The sequence below is a fragment of the Barbus barbus genome (assembly GCF_936440315.1).
Source record: "Barbus barbus genome assembly, chromosome: 7".
Taxonomy (NCBI): domain Eukaryota; kingdom Metazoa; phylum Chordata; class Actinopteri; order Cypriniformes; family Cyprinidae; genus Barbus; species Barbus barbus.
The window spans coordinates 27,355,917-27,373,674 of NC_136735.1; the positions used below are offsets into that span (position 1 = coordinate 27,355,917).

Here is a 17,758-nt window from a genome sequence, read left to right on the forward strand (position 1 = left end):
TTTTGTCCAAAGCGACTTACAAATAAGAAAAAGTAACTAAAACTAAAAAGTTACAACTCTATAAATACTATCTACCCACATATTTAAGAAAATAAAGAAATTAAATAAAATTAACACATGCATATAACAACAACATTTCAATAATAAACATATCAATGAAAAAATTAAATAAAAAGCTACTACTATCCCTTGCCGGTGTCCCTGCCCGGTGGAGTCGCACGGTAGAGTCGATGGTTTTTTCACTCTTTACTTTTTTACTTTTGTCATTTAGCAGACGCTTTTGTCCAAAGCGACTTACAAATAAGAAAAAGTAACTAAAACTAAAAAGTTACAACTCTATAAATACTATCTACCCACATATTTAAGAAAATAAAGAAATTAAATAAAATTAACACATGCATATAACAACAACATTTCAATAATAAACATATCAATGAAAAAATTTAATAAAAAGCTACTACTATCCCTTGCCGGTGTCCCTGCCCGGTGGAGTCGCACGGTAGAGTCGATGGTCTTTACACTCTTTACTTTTTACTTTTGTCATTTAGCAGACGCTTTTGTCCAAAGCAACTTACACATTAAAAGACACATTAAGGGACCACAGCCAATCATGTGGGCATTGAAAAGGAAGGGTAATTGGTTGATAATTAGCTGAAAACCTAGAGTTTTCATTTTATTGATTGTAATTGGAGTCATTATGTATGTTACATTCAAAGCCACCGACTTGCTGTTTTCCACTCACAGAGTCTTTGCCATTAATTTTGTGGGTTTTTACTATAGCATTAATCTTTATCAATGAAGTGTTAAGAAATCTCTCTTATTCACTGAGTTGTGAACACAATCACAGGGCCAATTAAAGGAGCGATTCTGTGCCATGTCATGCAGAGAATTGCAAAGCTATTTCAAGCTTGTAGAACAAGGATCATCCACAAGACAGATGGTGATTCATGCAAGATAAACATCTAACTGAATAGCGAATCATACAGAATTTCATAACCATTCTGATTCTGATTCCACTTAACAATTCCAATTCATTACTGATTCCATTAATAGTCGCTTTTGTTATTCTTTTTGAGGTAGAAAGATTGGAAATTGAAAAAAAAAAAACTTTTTGCTTTAGCTACCCTGTTTTGTCAGTTTGTGATTTCAGACAGCATAAGAGTCATAACAAATCAGGAATACGCTACTGTTCCAAAGTTTGGAGTCAGGATTTTTTTTGGAGTTCTTTTAAGCACACATCACAAAATATTTCTATCTCAAATAAATGCTTATCTTTTGCACTGTTAGTTCTTTCTTTCTTGAACTTTTTGATCAAATAAATGCAGCTTTGGTGAGAATAAGAGACTTCTTTCAAAAAGGGATAGTTCACCCAAAAATTAAAGTTCTGTCATGCACCCTCATGTTGTTCCAAACCCATAAGACCTTCATTCATCTTCGGAACACAAATTAAGATATTTTTTGATGAAATTCAAGAGCTTTCTGACCATCCATAGACAGCAACGCAACTGACACGTTCAAGACCCAGAAAGTTAGTAAGGACATCATTAAAATAGTCCACGTGACATCAGTGGTTCAACTGTAATTTTATCAAGCTATGAGAATACTTCTTGTTCACAAAGAAAACAAAAATAAAGACTTTATTCAATGATTTCTTCTCTTCCGTGTCGGTCCATTGCCATTTCATCAAAAATAACTGTTCTGTTCCAAAGATGAATGAAGGCTTTGCGGGGTTGGAATGACGTGAGGGGGAGTAATTAATGACATAATTTTTATTTTTGGGTAAATTATTCCATTAAAAAATCTTATCGACCCCAAATTTATGAATGGTAATGTACTTTTTTTTATAAAATATTTTCCTGCTGATATTTATTGTTGTTTATGGTTGTTTTTGAGAAAATAACCACTTGACTGATTAACAGAGGTATTTATTCTATTGACAGCTTTGGGAAAGGAATGTGTCAATGAAAAAAAAAAAAAATATATATATACAGTGGTGTGAAAAAGTGTTGGCCCCCTTCCTGATTTTTGTTTTATTTTATTGCATGTTTGTCACACTTTAATGTTTCAGATCATCAACAAACACATTTAAATATTAATCAAAGATAACACAAGTAAACACAACATGCAGTTTTTAAATGAAGGGTTTTTTTTATGAAGGGAAAACGAAATCCAAACCCACATGGCCCTGTGTCAAAAAGTGTTTACCCCCCCCCCCCCCCCCCCCATTTCTAAAGCTTTGGGACTCCAGCGAACCACAGTGAGAGCCATTATTCACAAATGGCGAAAACATGGAACAGTGGTGAACCTTCCCAAGAGTGGCTGGCCGACCAGAATTACCCCAAGAGCGCAGCGACAACTCACAAAAAGGTCACAAAAGACCCCACAACAACATCTAAAGAACTGCAGGCCTCACTTGCCTCAGTTAAGGTCAGTGTTCATGACTCCACCATAAGAAAGCGATTGGGCAAAAATGGCCTGCATGGCAGAGTTCCAAGACGAAAACCGCTGCTGAGCAAAAAGAACATAAAGGCTCGTCTCAGTTTTGCTAGAAAATATCTTGATGATCCCCAAGACTTTTGGGAAAATACTCTGTGGACTGACGAGACAAAAGTTGAACTTTTTGGAAGGTGTGTGTCCCATTACATCTGGCGTAAAAGTAACAGCATTTCAGAAAAGAACATCATACCAACAGTAAAATATAGTGGTGGTAGTGTGATGGTCTGGGGCTGTTTTGCTGCTTCAGGACCAGGAAGACTTGCTGTGATAAATGGAACCATGAATTCAGCTGTCTACCAAAAAATCCTGAAGGACAATGTCCGGCCATCTGTTCGTGACCTCAAGCTGAAGCGAACTTGGGTTCTGCAGCAGGACAATGATCCAAAATAAACCAGCAAATCCACCTCTGAATGGCTGAAGAAAAACCAAATGAAGATTTTCGAGTGGCCTAGTCAAAGTCCTGACCTGAATCCTATTGAGATGCTGTGGTATGACCTTAAAAAGGCGGTTCATGCTCGAAAACCCTCCAATGTGGCTGAATTACAACCATTCTGCCAAGATGAGTGGGCCAAAATTCCTCAACAGCGCTGTAACCAACTCATTGCAAGTTATCGCAAACTCTTGATTGCAGTTGTTGCTGCTAAGGGTCATTAGGCTAAGTTATTAGGTTTAAGGGGCAAGCAGTTTTTCACACAGGGCCATGTGGGTTTGGATTTTGTTTTCCCTTCATAATAAAAAATTTCATTCAAACAACTGCATGTTGTGTTTACTTGTGTTATCTTTGATTAATGTTTAAATTTGTTTGATGATCTGAAACATTAAAGTGTGACAAACATGCAAAAAATCAGGAAGGGGGCCAACACTTTTTCACACCTCTGTATATACAGAGTTCTGGCTTGAAACTCTAAGTTGGCGCAGTCCGATAGGCAGGGCTCCAAACTGCGACTAAAATGGTCGCATTTGCGACCAAAAATATTAATTTGCGAGTGAAGTTTTTGCTGAGGTCGCCACTGGCGACTATATATAATTTGCATGAAAGGACTTTTTTCCCGATTGTTTTGCGCTCACATCTTTTGTTATGTTCACGTATTAAACTTACATAAGATGATGCGCATCAAAGTTTTACTGAAAAGAGTTTCAAACAGTCCTCGTCTCTGCCGCACACAGTCTGCTGAACGCAGTGAGAGAGACCTGAAAGGGCCTGTTTACACCTGCTCACTTCATGCATTTTCTCTGATCGGATATCTATATGATTTGTTAAAACGTTTCCCCATTTACACTTGGCCACATAAATGTGTCTTCGCAAAACGGATATAAATCCGTTCTTCAATTCCCGCTTCATATGCAAATATAACGGAGTTCACGTCAATGAAAGCAATGGATAATTTTATTAATTATCAGCTAATTTCAATATCAAGAGAGCGCGCGGCATCAGCACTGGAAAGATAGGCTAGTCTCGCTACTTTTAATGAAGAAGATTGTGTGTTGAGCGTCTGCGGCTTACTTTCAGGTTCATTCAGTTTGCGCGTCGCTTGCTGAAGAATATTCCGCTACTCATCCGCGGTGATGCTTGTTGCATTGCGCTGTCATATCTGACTATAACATGCCATATAGCCTATAAAACGCTCTCACGCGTCTATTATTTTAATATTATGGGAGGAGTAAAATTACCATATGTGGTTTCAACAACCAGATGCATTTACACTTGTCCGGTCGATCTTCTTATCGAGATCTTAGTCTATATGCTGTGTTCTGTTAATGCATGGACTTCCTGTTATTTGAAGAGCACTTGCCATCCAGTAATCGCAAAAAGCTGTGTGCTGTCTTACTTTTTAATAAACAAAGTATCAGCTTTAAAATGCTACGAAATTCAAATGATGCGGTTTGGGTGCTCTTTAATGCGGACCACAAGCGCACACTGTCGGTAATATAAACACCAGTACCCCGCGTCCACACGGTCCGTGTATGCGTCCGGATCGCGCGAGCGGAGAGTATCGCACTTAATGCTCAGGCGCGATCTCTTTAGCACCTCAGTTAAAGCAGCAAGTGAACCCATTATATATTTTGATTTACTACTATAGTATGAAATGAACATGATCAAAAGGTAGGCAATAAGAAAGCCTATAGTAGGCTACAACTTACTGAAATGTTTTATGTAAAAGCTCATTCAGTGTTTCAAACTGAGGAAATGTATAAAGCTTGTAAACATTGCATTGTAATACATTTACCTCAGAATACCCACTCAGTGTCCATAAACTCATCAGTCAGCTAGAAAAATAACTATAAAGAGGAGCGTTTTGCTATATAATATATATATATATTCACACTTTAAGTGAACCTTAGTCCCCCGGTCGACCTGATCATCTACAAGATGGATTAAAATGCTGATAAAGCCTAGAAAAGATAAGACATAAACACATGACAAAATGATTGAAATGTTAAAATAGGGGGGAAAAATAAAATGATAATAATAAAATAAACCACTTTTATTCTGTGGCACCTAAAAAAATAATTTGGCGCCTAAGTTTTTCTTTTATAGGAGCCAATGGCTCCTTACTCGATTTTTTTGTCTGGAGCCCTGGATAGGTCCAACTCAATCTGACCTAATGACATCATTATCATATGGCTCAGCTGATTGGTTTTCGCCTGTATCTGTAGCCAATGAGCTCACTGCTCAATATTCAAATTCCTGGCTTTAGTTTTGCGGTAGCAGTTTGGCAGCACACTTCAGAAACCCTCCACCTTCTCCAGCTCCACCTGAATAGATCTGCTACGAGGTGATTCATGTCTGCTATATGGGGTTATTCCTATCTATTATATGTGCAGCAGCAGTATTTCCTACATGCTCACAGCAGCATGTTGTGGATGTATTGGCAGTAGCAAGTCTCTGTAGTTGCTCTGCCGCAGCAGCAGCGTAGATCTATTCCGCCAGTATAGCAGATCTATTCCGCCAAGACCAAATACATTAATATTGTCATGTACATTACCATGCCAATCTTTCCGAGAGTTGTCATGACAGAAATATATATATATATATATATATATATATATATATATATATATATATATATATATATATATATATACTGTGTGTATATATGTGTGTATATATGTATATCATAGTAAAGATGGCGCCGGTGAGATCGGCTGCCGTCACGACTGCTCCGACCAAACCTTGTCTTCTTTTGTTATTTTTTCGTATTGTAAACTATAAACACCGGTTTCTTTTTGTAAGATGGCCATTCTTATATACGACAGGGCCACTCTTATTTCTATTGGTGCACAATGCACTCACCTTTCGCCGTTTTTGAACCCGGACCCATCCTGGCCGAGCGAGATCCTGAGGAGGAACAAAGAACGCGACCCGTACCGGCGTCCTCGAGGGAAACGAGCCGGCGTCAGGAACAGGCTGAGGGCACGCGCACACCGCGCTCCCTTACCAAGTGTCCTGCTCGCCAATGTCCAGTCGCTGGATAACAAACTCGATGACCTCAGGGCAAGAGTCAAGTTCCAGAGGGACATTCGGGACTGCAACCTTCTCTGCTTCACCGAGACATGGCTGAACCCAGCGGTACCAGACCACGCCATCCAGCCGGCCGAGTTCTTCTCGGTTTACCGCATGGACAGAACGCTGGACTCGGGGAAGACTAGGGGAGGTGGAGTATGTCTGATGGTGAACAAACACTGGTGCGACAGCGCGAGCATTGTTCCCCTCTCACGCTCCTGCACACCGAATCTTGAACTTCTGACCATCAAATGTCGCCCTTTTTATCTCCCTCGGGAATTTAGCTCGGTCATCGTCAGTGCCGTTTATATTCCACCTCAAGCGGACACGGACACTGCGATATGGGATTTACATTAAACACTACACCTTCACCAGACACAGCACCGGGACGCCGCATTCATTGTTTTGGGAGATTTGAACAGTGCCAACCTCAAGCGTGCACTGCCGAACTTCCATCAGCACATCGGCTGCCCCACCAGGGGCGAAAGGACATTAGATCACTGTTACACCCCATACAAGAACAGCTACAAGGCACAGTCACAACCACCGTTTGGGAAATCGGACCATGTCGCCATCTTCCTCATGCCTGTTTACAAACAGAGGCTGAAACAGGAAGCCCCGGTGCAGAGAGAGGTCCAACGCTGGACGGACCAATCGGTGGCCGCTCTGCAGGACGCGCTAGATGACGCAGACTGGGACATGTTCCGGCGCAGCTCTGATGACGTCAGCTTGTTTACGGAAGCGGTTGTGGGATTTATAGAGAAACTAATGGATGATACGGTGCAGAAAACCATCATCAGGACGTTTCCCAACCAGAAGCCGTGGGTGGATAAAACCATCCGCGACGTCCTGAGATCCCGCTCCGCTGCCTACAACACAGGGCTCATCACCGGGAACATGGATGACTACAAGGCTGCATCTTACAGCGCGTGCAGAGCGGTGAAGGAGGCGAAGCAGCGCTACGGGAGGAAACTAGAGTCGCAATTCCAACATGGCGGCTCTAGGAGCCTGTGGCAGGGACTTAGAACCATCACGGACTATAAAACACCACCCTCCAGATCGGGGAATGCGGACGCTTCTCTGGCTGACGAGCTGAATACTTTTTATGCTCGCTTCGAGGCTGCAGCTAATCACGCTAGCGGTGCTAGCAGTGCTAACTGCATGCACGCTGAGGAAGCCGGTGAGGACAACGTGTTCACCATCACGGAGCATGACGTGAGGAGGGCATTCAGGAGAGTGAACATCAGGAAGGCAGCAGGACCAGATGGCATCACAGGTCGGGTTCTGAAGGCCTGCGCTGACCGGTTAGCACCGGTGTTCACTGAGATCTTCAACCTCTCCCTGGAACAGTCCATAGTCCCCTCATGCTTTAAGCAGTCCACCATTGTTCCTGTCCCCAAGAAACCCCAGCCCACCTGCCTAAACGACTATCGCCCTGTAGCCCTCACATCAGTGGTGATGAAGTGCTTTGAGAGACTGGTCAGAGACTTCATCATTGCATCACTACCAGACACACTGGATCCACTACAGTTTGCATACAGGCATAACCGCTCCACGGAGGATGCCATCTCACACCTCCTCCACACCACAACAAGTCACCTGGACTGCAGAAAAGGGAATTATGTAAAAATGCTGTTTGTGGACTACAGCTCAGCGTTTAACACCATAATTCCCTCCACACTTACCTCCAAGTTGGAGGTCCTTGGTCTCAGCACATACTTGTGCCAATGGATCTCCAGCTTCCTGAAGGACAGACAGCAAGCCGTACGGATGGGTAAACACACCTCATCCTCCATCACCCTAAGTACTGGAGCCCCTCAAGGTTGTGTTCTGAGCCCCCTGCTGTACTCACTGTACACTTATGACTGTGTGGCCACTTCCAACTCCACCACCATCATCAAGTTTGCTGATGACACTGTTGTGTTGGGCCTGATCTCAGACAACGACGAGACGGCCTACATAGAGGAGATTAAGAACCTGTAGAGTTGGTGCCAGGTGAATAGTCTACACCTGAACATCAGCAAAACTAAGGAGCTGATAGTGGACTTCAGTACGAAGCAGGAGCGGTCATACCAGCCGATCACGATCAACGGGACTCCAGTGGAGAGAGTGGACAGCTTCAGATACCTGGGTGTTCACATCACGCAGGACTTGACTTGGTCCTGTCATACCAGCACCCTGGTGAAGAAGGCCAGGCAGCGTCTGTACCATCTGAGACGCTTAAGGGACTTTAGGCTTCCCTCTCGGGTGCTTAAGACTTTTTACACCTGCACCATCGAGAGCGTCCTGACGGGCAGCATCACTTCCTGGTTCGGGAACTGCACTATGCAGGACAGACGATCCCTCCAGAGGGTGGTGCGTTCAGCGGAACGTACCATTCACACCGAGCTCCCTGACCTGCAGGAGATCTACAGCAAGCGGTGCCTGACCAGGGCCAGGAAGATAGTGAAGGACCTCAGCCATCCCAACAATGGACTCTTTTCTCTGCTGCGTTCAGGGAGGCGCTTCCGCTCCATGAAGGCGAACACAGAGAGAATGAGGAGGAGCTTCTTCCCGCAGGCCATTCGGAGTCTTAACCTCTCACCACTCTAATCACATCACCCCACACTTCCACTTTGCACATTTTTCAATTACAATCTGCACTAATTTGTAGAAGGTTACGTAAGGATAAATGAGTGGGACTTACATACCATTTGTCTTTTGTCTTTAGTATTCCTTTTACTCACTTATACACTTTACTGCACTGCACAGCACACGGACACTTTATCACTGACATACACTTTACTTTTTATAGAATCTATATAGAATCATATTCTATTTTTATTCTTCATATCTATTTTATTCTCATATCTATTTGTTATTTTATTTTATTGCTAGTTTATTTCTATATATATGTTTACTGTACTTTTTCTATTTGTATTTTTGTAAACTTGAGGTTTTTTCTTAATTTTGTTGGACAATTTGTTGGACAGTCGTACAATACATTTCACTACATGTCGTACTATGTATGTATATGTATGTGACAAATAAAATTTTAAAATTTGAAATTTGAAAATTTTAATATGTGTGTGTATATATATATATATATATATATATATATATATATATATATATATATATATATATATATATATATATAATATATAATATATATTCAGTTAGTTTGTATTAAATATATTATGCATATGTCAGTTTTAAAATACTGTACCTTGCTTTTTTTCTTATCTACATCAGCCATTGACAAATCCATGTTGGTCAACCACTATTTTAAATTGCTGCAATGAATCACATAAGTTTTAAGTTGTCAGGTCCTGCTCCTAGACGGCCACTGTCCTACAGAACTGAGCTGGAACCCCAAGTAAATACGCATGAACCCGCTATTCAAGGTCTTCAGCATTACTAAAAATGTTCAGATATGTGTGTTGGGGCAAATTGGATCTAAAGTATTCAGGGTATTGGACCTCAAGGAGCAGGACTATACACTTATACTGTATGTATATCACATATATTTTATTTTGGTGTTCCATATGCATCAGTGGAAGAATGCAGAAATTCCAGAACCATAATGTTCTGAAAATAATTTGACTGTTGAATTAAATTTAGTCATGATAGTATCCCTTAAGTTTACATATATCACTCAATTCATTTAAAAGCCACATCAGTCAATCTATTCGGAAAACATTTTCCATTTCAAGAGCTCAGGAAGACTTGTTTATATGTAAAGTTGAGTGACATTCATGATAATTTGTTTCTACACTAAAACAGTATTCATAATGTTAATTGCGAATAGTCGAGTGTATATGTAATTTATGCATGCAATTACAGCAGTCTTCCTCCATTGATGCATCTGTAAAATGGCATGCCTTGACATATTGTAATGTAGTCAAATTCCTGAGGTGTTTAACATACATTAACATACATTATCCTGAAGGTTATGCATAATGACCTGCCATAAGGAAGAAAGGGAGGCTGCCTCTCATTCTGACCTTGTCGATATGGTGACCTGCTGACATATCTCTGAGCTCTGACCCTAGGCACTCTGCACTAATTGAGACAACATGGCGTTGCAAGGATACTGGCTGCACCTGATGAGTCTGGCCATGCCTGAAGCAGCCCTAACCTTTAACATGTGAATGGCCATTCTATACATTAGATGGAAGGCCCCTTGAAAGAGAAGACAATATGCAGATGCTAATGTGATTCACCCAAGCTGGAAGATTACAAAGTGTTTAGTGGTTAGAGGGAATGTCAGAGGCCATTTGTTTAAGGGAAGTTTCACACTCATTAAAAGTACTGAGACTCATATCTTTCTGGTAATATGGTTCTGTCTAGGGATGGGTATCGTTAAGATTTTAACGGTATTACTACTCTTACCGATACTGCTTATCGATCCGGTACTTTAACGGTATTCTTATCGGTACTTTTTGTTTTACTTTGTTTCTTTGTTCATATTCTTACAGTATCTTATCTTATGTATATAAAACACTAAAAATGCCTGCACTTCATCAATTTGTAAATGCACCACTGTGCAGGTATTTTTAGTGTTTTATATACATAAGATAAGATACAGTAACAACATGAACAAAGAAACAAAGTAAAACAAACTGACAAATACAATAAAACAAACACACAAACGAAATGAAATAAACAGTGCTTTCATTTTTCCATGAAGGTCTACTAATATTAATGTTTAGGTAAGTAATAGTTACAAAAGTAATCAAATGTAAATGAGCACTGCATATTTTTCACTGTATGTACTGATAGATTTATGTTTATTAAAGCTATAACGTTGTTCAGATTAAGAGCTGTGGGTGATTTTCTCTTTGCGTTTTGTTCTTTGATTAACATTGATGGCTCAACCTCCAGTCTGACACTTTAAGACAATATACTGACACGCAACGCATTTTTTGGCATATTTCTGTGTGTTATTTCAACGCGCCCAAAACTCAAAGTGTACTTTGCTTGTCCGTTTTGGAGCACGCCGCCGCGCAGGCACACGCGCGCACACACATTTCAGCCTGGGGAACAGCATCACTTGTGCAGATTGTACTCTCAACGTTTTACTATCAAATATGTCCTGCAATGTAGCAACAGTAAAGACGGCATTTTATAACAATCACTGATTGAGCTGATTCAGATGTTAAGTTTTGGTTCGGAGGAACGAATCCGCGCCGCTATGAAGGGAAGGGAGTTGTGCTAGAAGAAATGCGGCTATAATCCTTGGAAGCCAAAATCGAAAAAAAAATAAAAATACTTAGCTTAATGTAACAGCCACAGGCCTAAAGTGTGAGCAGATGTTTGAATAGTTGGTTCTCTCTTCTATCATAATTAAACAGGACTTTCATGTTGCGTGTGCTGAAGCTCATCCGCGTGAGCGCGATCTGGCTTCTGAATTGCGCATAGCAAAAATGCATCATAGACAAATGTTTGAATATTATTGCACATAAAAACAGCTGGCGACATTATATATATATATATATATATATATATAGAGAGAGAGAGAGAGAGAGAGAGAGAGCGAGAGAGCAACAATAAATGTATGTATGTTTTCTTAATTTCTCCAATACCGACAGAAGTACCGATAACGTCAGAGCTTATCGATACTCCGGTCTTTCATAATTTAGCCCCGAGACCGATTTAATACCGAGTTTCGGTACCCATCCCTAGTTCTGTCACTTGTTAGTCTGGTTACTGCTTAAATCTTAAAATCCCTCAAGGGAAAACATTTAAAAGTTTGGGACCCAACTGAAAAGAGTAATGGTGAAAATGGGAAATATCTTCCATAAACCAGAGTCCTATCTCACTGTAAGCCAAATAAAATGGTTTGAGTGACACCTTAATCACTCTGATAACCCAAACTCACAGATTGGAAGCAAAGCCAAGCCTATGGCATTACATTCCCTTGGGACTTGACAGTTTGACTTTGTCAAGGACAATTCTTTGATTTCTTCTGTTACTCCTTCCATCCGAAAGAACAAAGGCTGCCTAGCCTTCCTCATCTAACCCTTTTAGTCACAAATAAACTGAGTGCACCAGTGAAGTCGTCATGGAGACAACCCAAGTAACCTCTGCTGTCAGTGTGCATCAAGACTTAACCTGCAATGGCTCCATCCGAGGTCTTGAGTCTAGGAAAAAACTGTGACTGCTGAGAGATTTGAAACAAACTTTTGTGAACTTTTGAATGTCTCCATGGGTAAATGTATGTTTAAAATCAATTAGAATCAATTATGGGTTCACCGCAAAATGAAAATTTATGATTGCAAACCTGTATGATGTTCTTTCTTGCATGGATCACACAAGGAATTTTGAACACTTCAACATTTTGTCAACATGGGCACATTGGAAAATACTATGCTATCTGTGCTTTTGCAAAAATGCCAGAAATGTACCAATACATAGTTTGGGATTACAGAGGCCGATTATCAGTTAATAAATTATTTTCACATGGTTTCTTGCACTATACTATATTATGACCTCAAAAAATTTTTACCATAGTGTATGATTTGTAAATGAATACATTTTGATGTTTGCATAAAAAAACAGCTTCGTATATGGATTTTCTGGTGTTGTAAACTTGCTCGGTAGCTCACCTGGTACCGCATTCACCTGTAATACAGAGAGCTTGGGTGCGAGTCCCATGAAAAAATTGCTAAAATGACATGCTGCTTGCTTTTTCATTGAATGGACTAAAAAAAAAAGAAAGAAAGAAAAAAATACTTTTTATATAAAAAATGTTCCACAAAAAGAAAGAACATCCTATAGGTTTGGAACAACAGAATTATAATTTTTAAGTAAGCTATCCCTTTAAGCTTTACATCAGAATATAAGTAGAAGAAATGGGGGCGGGGCCTCTATAGGCCTCAAGAAGGATGCTCAGAGAAATGACCTCTGGTATTTAAGAACAGCCAAGGTTATTTGCCTCAAAAGCATGGATGATATTTGTGCAAATGGTGAGAAGCTTGCGTGTATGTACCCCTATGTGGATGGCATGTCAGCGTTGTGCTTGAAGGGATATATGAGTGACAGCTTTGCTTCAGGCCACTGCAAGCTAATCGTGAAGACGGACTGCCATTGCCCGCAAATTAGTGCTTCTGATCTATGCTTTGACAAGACGACTGACACGTGCTGACATTGCAAGGGGGCTGCGAGACAGCTGACACACAAGGACGGGTTCATGTGCCCATTTCTCATTGACTTATCAACATCCTGATTTTCAAGGGTTTGTCTCAAAGACAAATAAGACCATTTCACTGAAAGGCCACCTTAAAGTTGATATACAAGCTAGTGACATTACCCTGATGAGAGTTTAAGCAGTCAGTGAGAATACAAAGGAAAAGTTTATTATTATTTATTATTGTTTGTAGTTTGATCTTTCATAGGCTACGATACATTATATTGAGTTTCACTTGTTTCATTTAAGTAACGTTTTCTCTTTAATAACTGTGATCTCTTTATGAGGAAACCCCCTTCTAAAATATAAAGGCAGCTATATGTTTTCATGTACAAAGACCTATTGAGAAAATTACATTATAATGTTGTTTCAAAATTTAAATAATTGGCTTTTTTAATTTTGTAAATTGGCATGCTTTTTTCCCCTACAATCTGTTAATATTAGATACAATCTTGTAATATTAGATGTCTAAAGCATAAGAAAAACATTAAGTCATATTTATCTCTAAGATAACAGTAAAAGTTAACATGTTAACTTTGACAGCCCTAAAAATACATGTTGTAAAAAAACAAAATTCCACAGTTTTTCCATCTCTTTTGACGACCCCTGACTTTTAATACAAACCAACACAATGAAGACAATTATTGTCAAACAGGAAGAAAAGCATTTCAGATGGTTTATTGCAGACTTTGGTATCTTGGCAAACTGATCTCTTTTAATGTGTGTGAGCTTAGCTCAGCAGAAAAGTCTAGGAAGCCTAAAATTAGCTTTTCAAAATGGTTTCATTGCTCTCTAGAAATGCAATTTAAATAAATTGCTTTTTTCTTTCCTTTTTGTGAAATAAATAATTTCTGTGCTTTTGTAATGTAATAAATCCAAGTATATAGTACTGCATTTATGTATGAAATAAAGCATATGTGTTGTCATTCACATGCATTTTCTTACAAAGTCTTAAGAGAAGAGTTAGTGCAACTGCCTTTAGTGTTTCCTCTTGATTACACCATTAGTTAATTATTTCAGCTTCACACACAATGTCAAGTCCTTGTGCCTGGCGGCAATTAGAGATGTGCATTCATTAAAACCACCCTTGTTTTTTCCCTAATGCAGCCATCAGCTATAGGCCATGCCTAACCATCTACACAATGAGGGAACGTAATTAATAACTGCATACTCTCACATTTATAAACACACGTGTTATATAGAATGCACATTCCGTGAATTGATGGACGCAAATATTTGGAGTACAGATCAAGCATGTGTTTATTGGTCAATAAAAGCTTTATTGAACGCCTGGAAGGCTTAGTAAACATGTTCTGTTTACATGATAAAAAGGAAAAGTTACTATGTAGGCTACATCTGAACGCTGAAAATGCTGCCTTTGCAGGCAACGTATGGACAACAAGACACGTCCGAATCTAATGATTATGATGCATCCTTTCTACTGAGATACCTTCATCTGATTGATTTTTGAAGGCAGTATATCCTTTGCAATCTACTATCCTGTCTGCTTGATTGTGAGACATTTGAGTTATCACTATCTAAATGGAAATGTACTATATGACATATACAGTATTGTAATGTCCTATATTAAGTTTGATATTACATGTATGTTACCCATAAGGTGATATATAGTTTTCACATACATACATTTTCTGGGTAGATGCGATGCAAGTTTAGAACATACATATATAAAATGCTCAAATTCAAATATCTATATGATGATTTTTATATGGTACTATATGTAGCAACCATATATGTCAACAATATGTATTATTTATATATGCAAATTTATTAAAACTACATGTTTACAAAAATCTGTATGTTTAAATATTTAATATTTACTTATAATATTAACATATGTTGGCAGATTCTTGGATGGATATACATGTGCATGACATATATGTCCAAAACTGTATTACACATAAGTATCTGTGTTTCTATATATAGGTTAATACGAAATTGTTCCAATTTCCAATGTCTTTCATGTATGTATGGTATATATGGTAATATTTTTCATATGTGGAAATGTAATATAAATGAGATATATGTAATAATTTATAATTATAATATAATAGATACTGTATATTACATTTGTGTATGGGCAAAGCTCTCTCTGTTTTGTTGCATATCGTTAAACCTTATAATGCTGCCTCAGAAGTCTGAAATCAGTTTCAGGAGGTACCTTTGTGTGCAAGTATTGCTTGATAGGGCAGCAAGTCAGCTTAAGCTAAAGCCTATGCTTTTGGATGTAGTCAAAGACTCCTTAACCTGTATTTCTCTTTCTGTCTGTTTCTCAGGTAACATCTTTGTGGTGAGTTTGGCGGTGGCGGACCTAGTGGTGGCCATCTATCCGTATCCACTGGTCCTGACTTCCATATTTCACCGGGGCTGGAACCTGGGATACATGCACTGCCAGATCAGCGGCTTCCTGATGGGCGTCAGTGTAATCGGCTCCATTTTCAACATCACCGGCATCGCAATCAACCGCTACTGTTATATCTGCCACAGCCTCAAATATGACAAGCTCTACAGCGACAAAAACTCTGTTTGCTATGTACTGTTAATCTGGGCCTTGACGGTGCTTGCTATTGTGCCCAACTTGTTTGTAGGCTCCCTGCAGTATGATCCACGGGTTTATTCCTGTACGTTCGAGCAGTCGGCGAGCTCGGCATACACGATCGCTGTCGTCTTCTTCCATTTCATTCTTCCCATCATGATCGTCACCTACTGTTACCTGCGAATCTGGGTTCTGGTCATACAGGTGCGACGAAGAGTGAAGCCCGACAGTCGTCCCAAGCTCACGCCTCACGACGTGCGAAACTTCGTCACAATGTTTGTTGTTTTCGTGCTCTTTGCTGTGTGCTGGGCACCATTAAACTTCATCGGATTGGCGGTAGCGATTTCTCCCGAGCGCGTGGTTCCTTTAATACCTGAATGGCTCTTTGTGGCAAGTTACTTCATGGCATACTTTAACAGTTGCCTCAATGCAATCGTCTATGGAGTTTTGAACCAGAACTTCCGTCGTGAGTATAAGCGCATCGTGGTTTCAGTATGTACTGCCAGGATCTTCTTTGGGGAAAGTTCTAATGAAGCGCAAGAAAGACTTAAGAGTAAACCCTCGCCACTCATGACCAACAACAATCAGGTCAAGGTGGACTCTGTTTAAGTGTTTAAGTGTAAGATGAGAAAACAACACAGCAAAATCAATCCTTGCTTGAAACTAAGCAAACTTGATTTAGAAAAAAAATTAAATTCTGATCACCAAATATGTTGTCAGGATGCAGTGGCTAGCCCTGAAACTGATTTGTTGCCTCAACACAAAGAAAACAAACAGGAAATTATTATCATTGTCTTTTATAAAGCACTTTTTTCATTCTTGGTCAGAAGTACTTGTATGTATGAATTTAATGTTTAAATGTTTACAGTAATTGTATCAGCAAATCTATGTAAGACATACTTTGTGTAATGATTTTATATTTTATAAAGTTATCTTTGTCTGAAGAGAACAAAAAACAAATATGAAGGTATGATTGATATATTACTGTATATAAATATATATTGAGTGTGTTTCACTGATGTTGATCATTCAGTGGAGAACGAAGAATAACGCTGTCAAAATGATGCCATGAACATCAGCATATCTCCACAATGCCTGGCCATAAATATGACCAAAACTTTATAAACACTCAACCAAAAGGGTTTGTTACAGGGTTTACTGTTTTGAGATGACCTCACCCGGTTCAACACTGTTACTCTACATTTAAGAAAGCAATACACCTGGATTGCTGCTTTCCCACAACCCCCTGCAAATATGTTTGAGGGTATGGGGTTCCTTCTCTGTAGGGTTTCTATCCACTCTTCTTGCTATTCTTTTTTTAATTGTTTTGATTTTCAGAATTACCTGTCTTTGTCTATTTAAAAATCTCCTTACCTTCTTTTTTTATTTTTCTTTGTATCTGTCTTTCTCTCCACTCTTTGTATGCATGGATCTGATGACAAGTTCATATGCAAACTGAGTAAACCTAATAAAAGTAAAATGTTTGATGAATAAGAAATAAAATCAGAATTTCTGCATAATTATGTGAAATTTATACATTATATATGTACCTTGAATATGTGACAGAATTAGACTGTGCACTGAAAAAATACAGTTTTCTATTGTTTTCTAGTAAAATATTTAATCATTAAAACAAGATAAAAGCAAAACTGCATAATAAATGAAGAATTATTTCCTGGGATTTGTTTTTATTTCCTGAGAATATACAGTTCTGTGCAAAAATATTAGACCATTTGCACCCCCCTCCCCCCAAAAAAGTTTTAAGACAGTTGTGAAGCATACTGACTGTTGTCAGACCCCTTGTGCATAAAAAAAATGTCACTGAATTATTGCAATTAATGGCAAAAGATTGTTTGGAAATGTAAACTGATATTTTCTACTAACACGCTACAGCAAAATATAGAAATTGAAACTGCATAAGCAAATGTCAGATAAATACGTTTATTTTTAGGATACGCAGATGTTTTTACTAGAAAAAACGACAAATTCTGATTAATAAAAAGTTTTTTTTTTTTTTTTTGCTGTGACA

At 39.0% G+C, this 17,758-nt stretch overlaps 1 protein-coding gene across 1 annotated transcript in view; it reads left to right on the forward strand.

Moving 5' to 3' along the window:
- LOC306872554 (melatonin receptor type 1A-A-like) overlaps positions 1-17,408 on the forward strand; it is a 64,120-nt gene extending 46,712 nt beyond the window's left edge. The window contains exon 2 of the mRNA XM_079421161.1: positions 15,470-17,408. Within this exon, the coding sequence (XP_079277287.1) occupies positions 15,470-16,338 (869 nt within the window). The 3' untranslated portion in view covers positions 16,339-17,408. The remainder of the gene's footprint in view (positions 1-15,469) is intronic.
- The last annotated feature ends 350 nt before the right edge of the window (positions 17,409-17,758 follow it).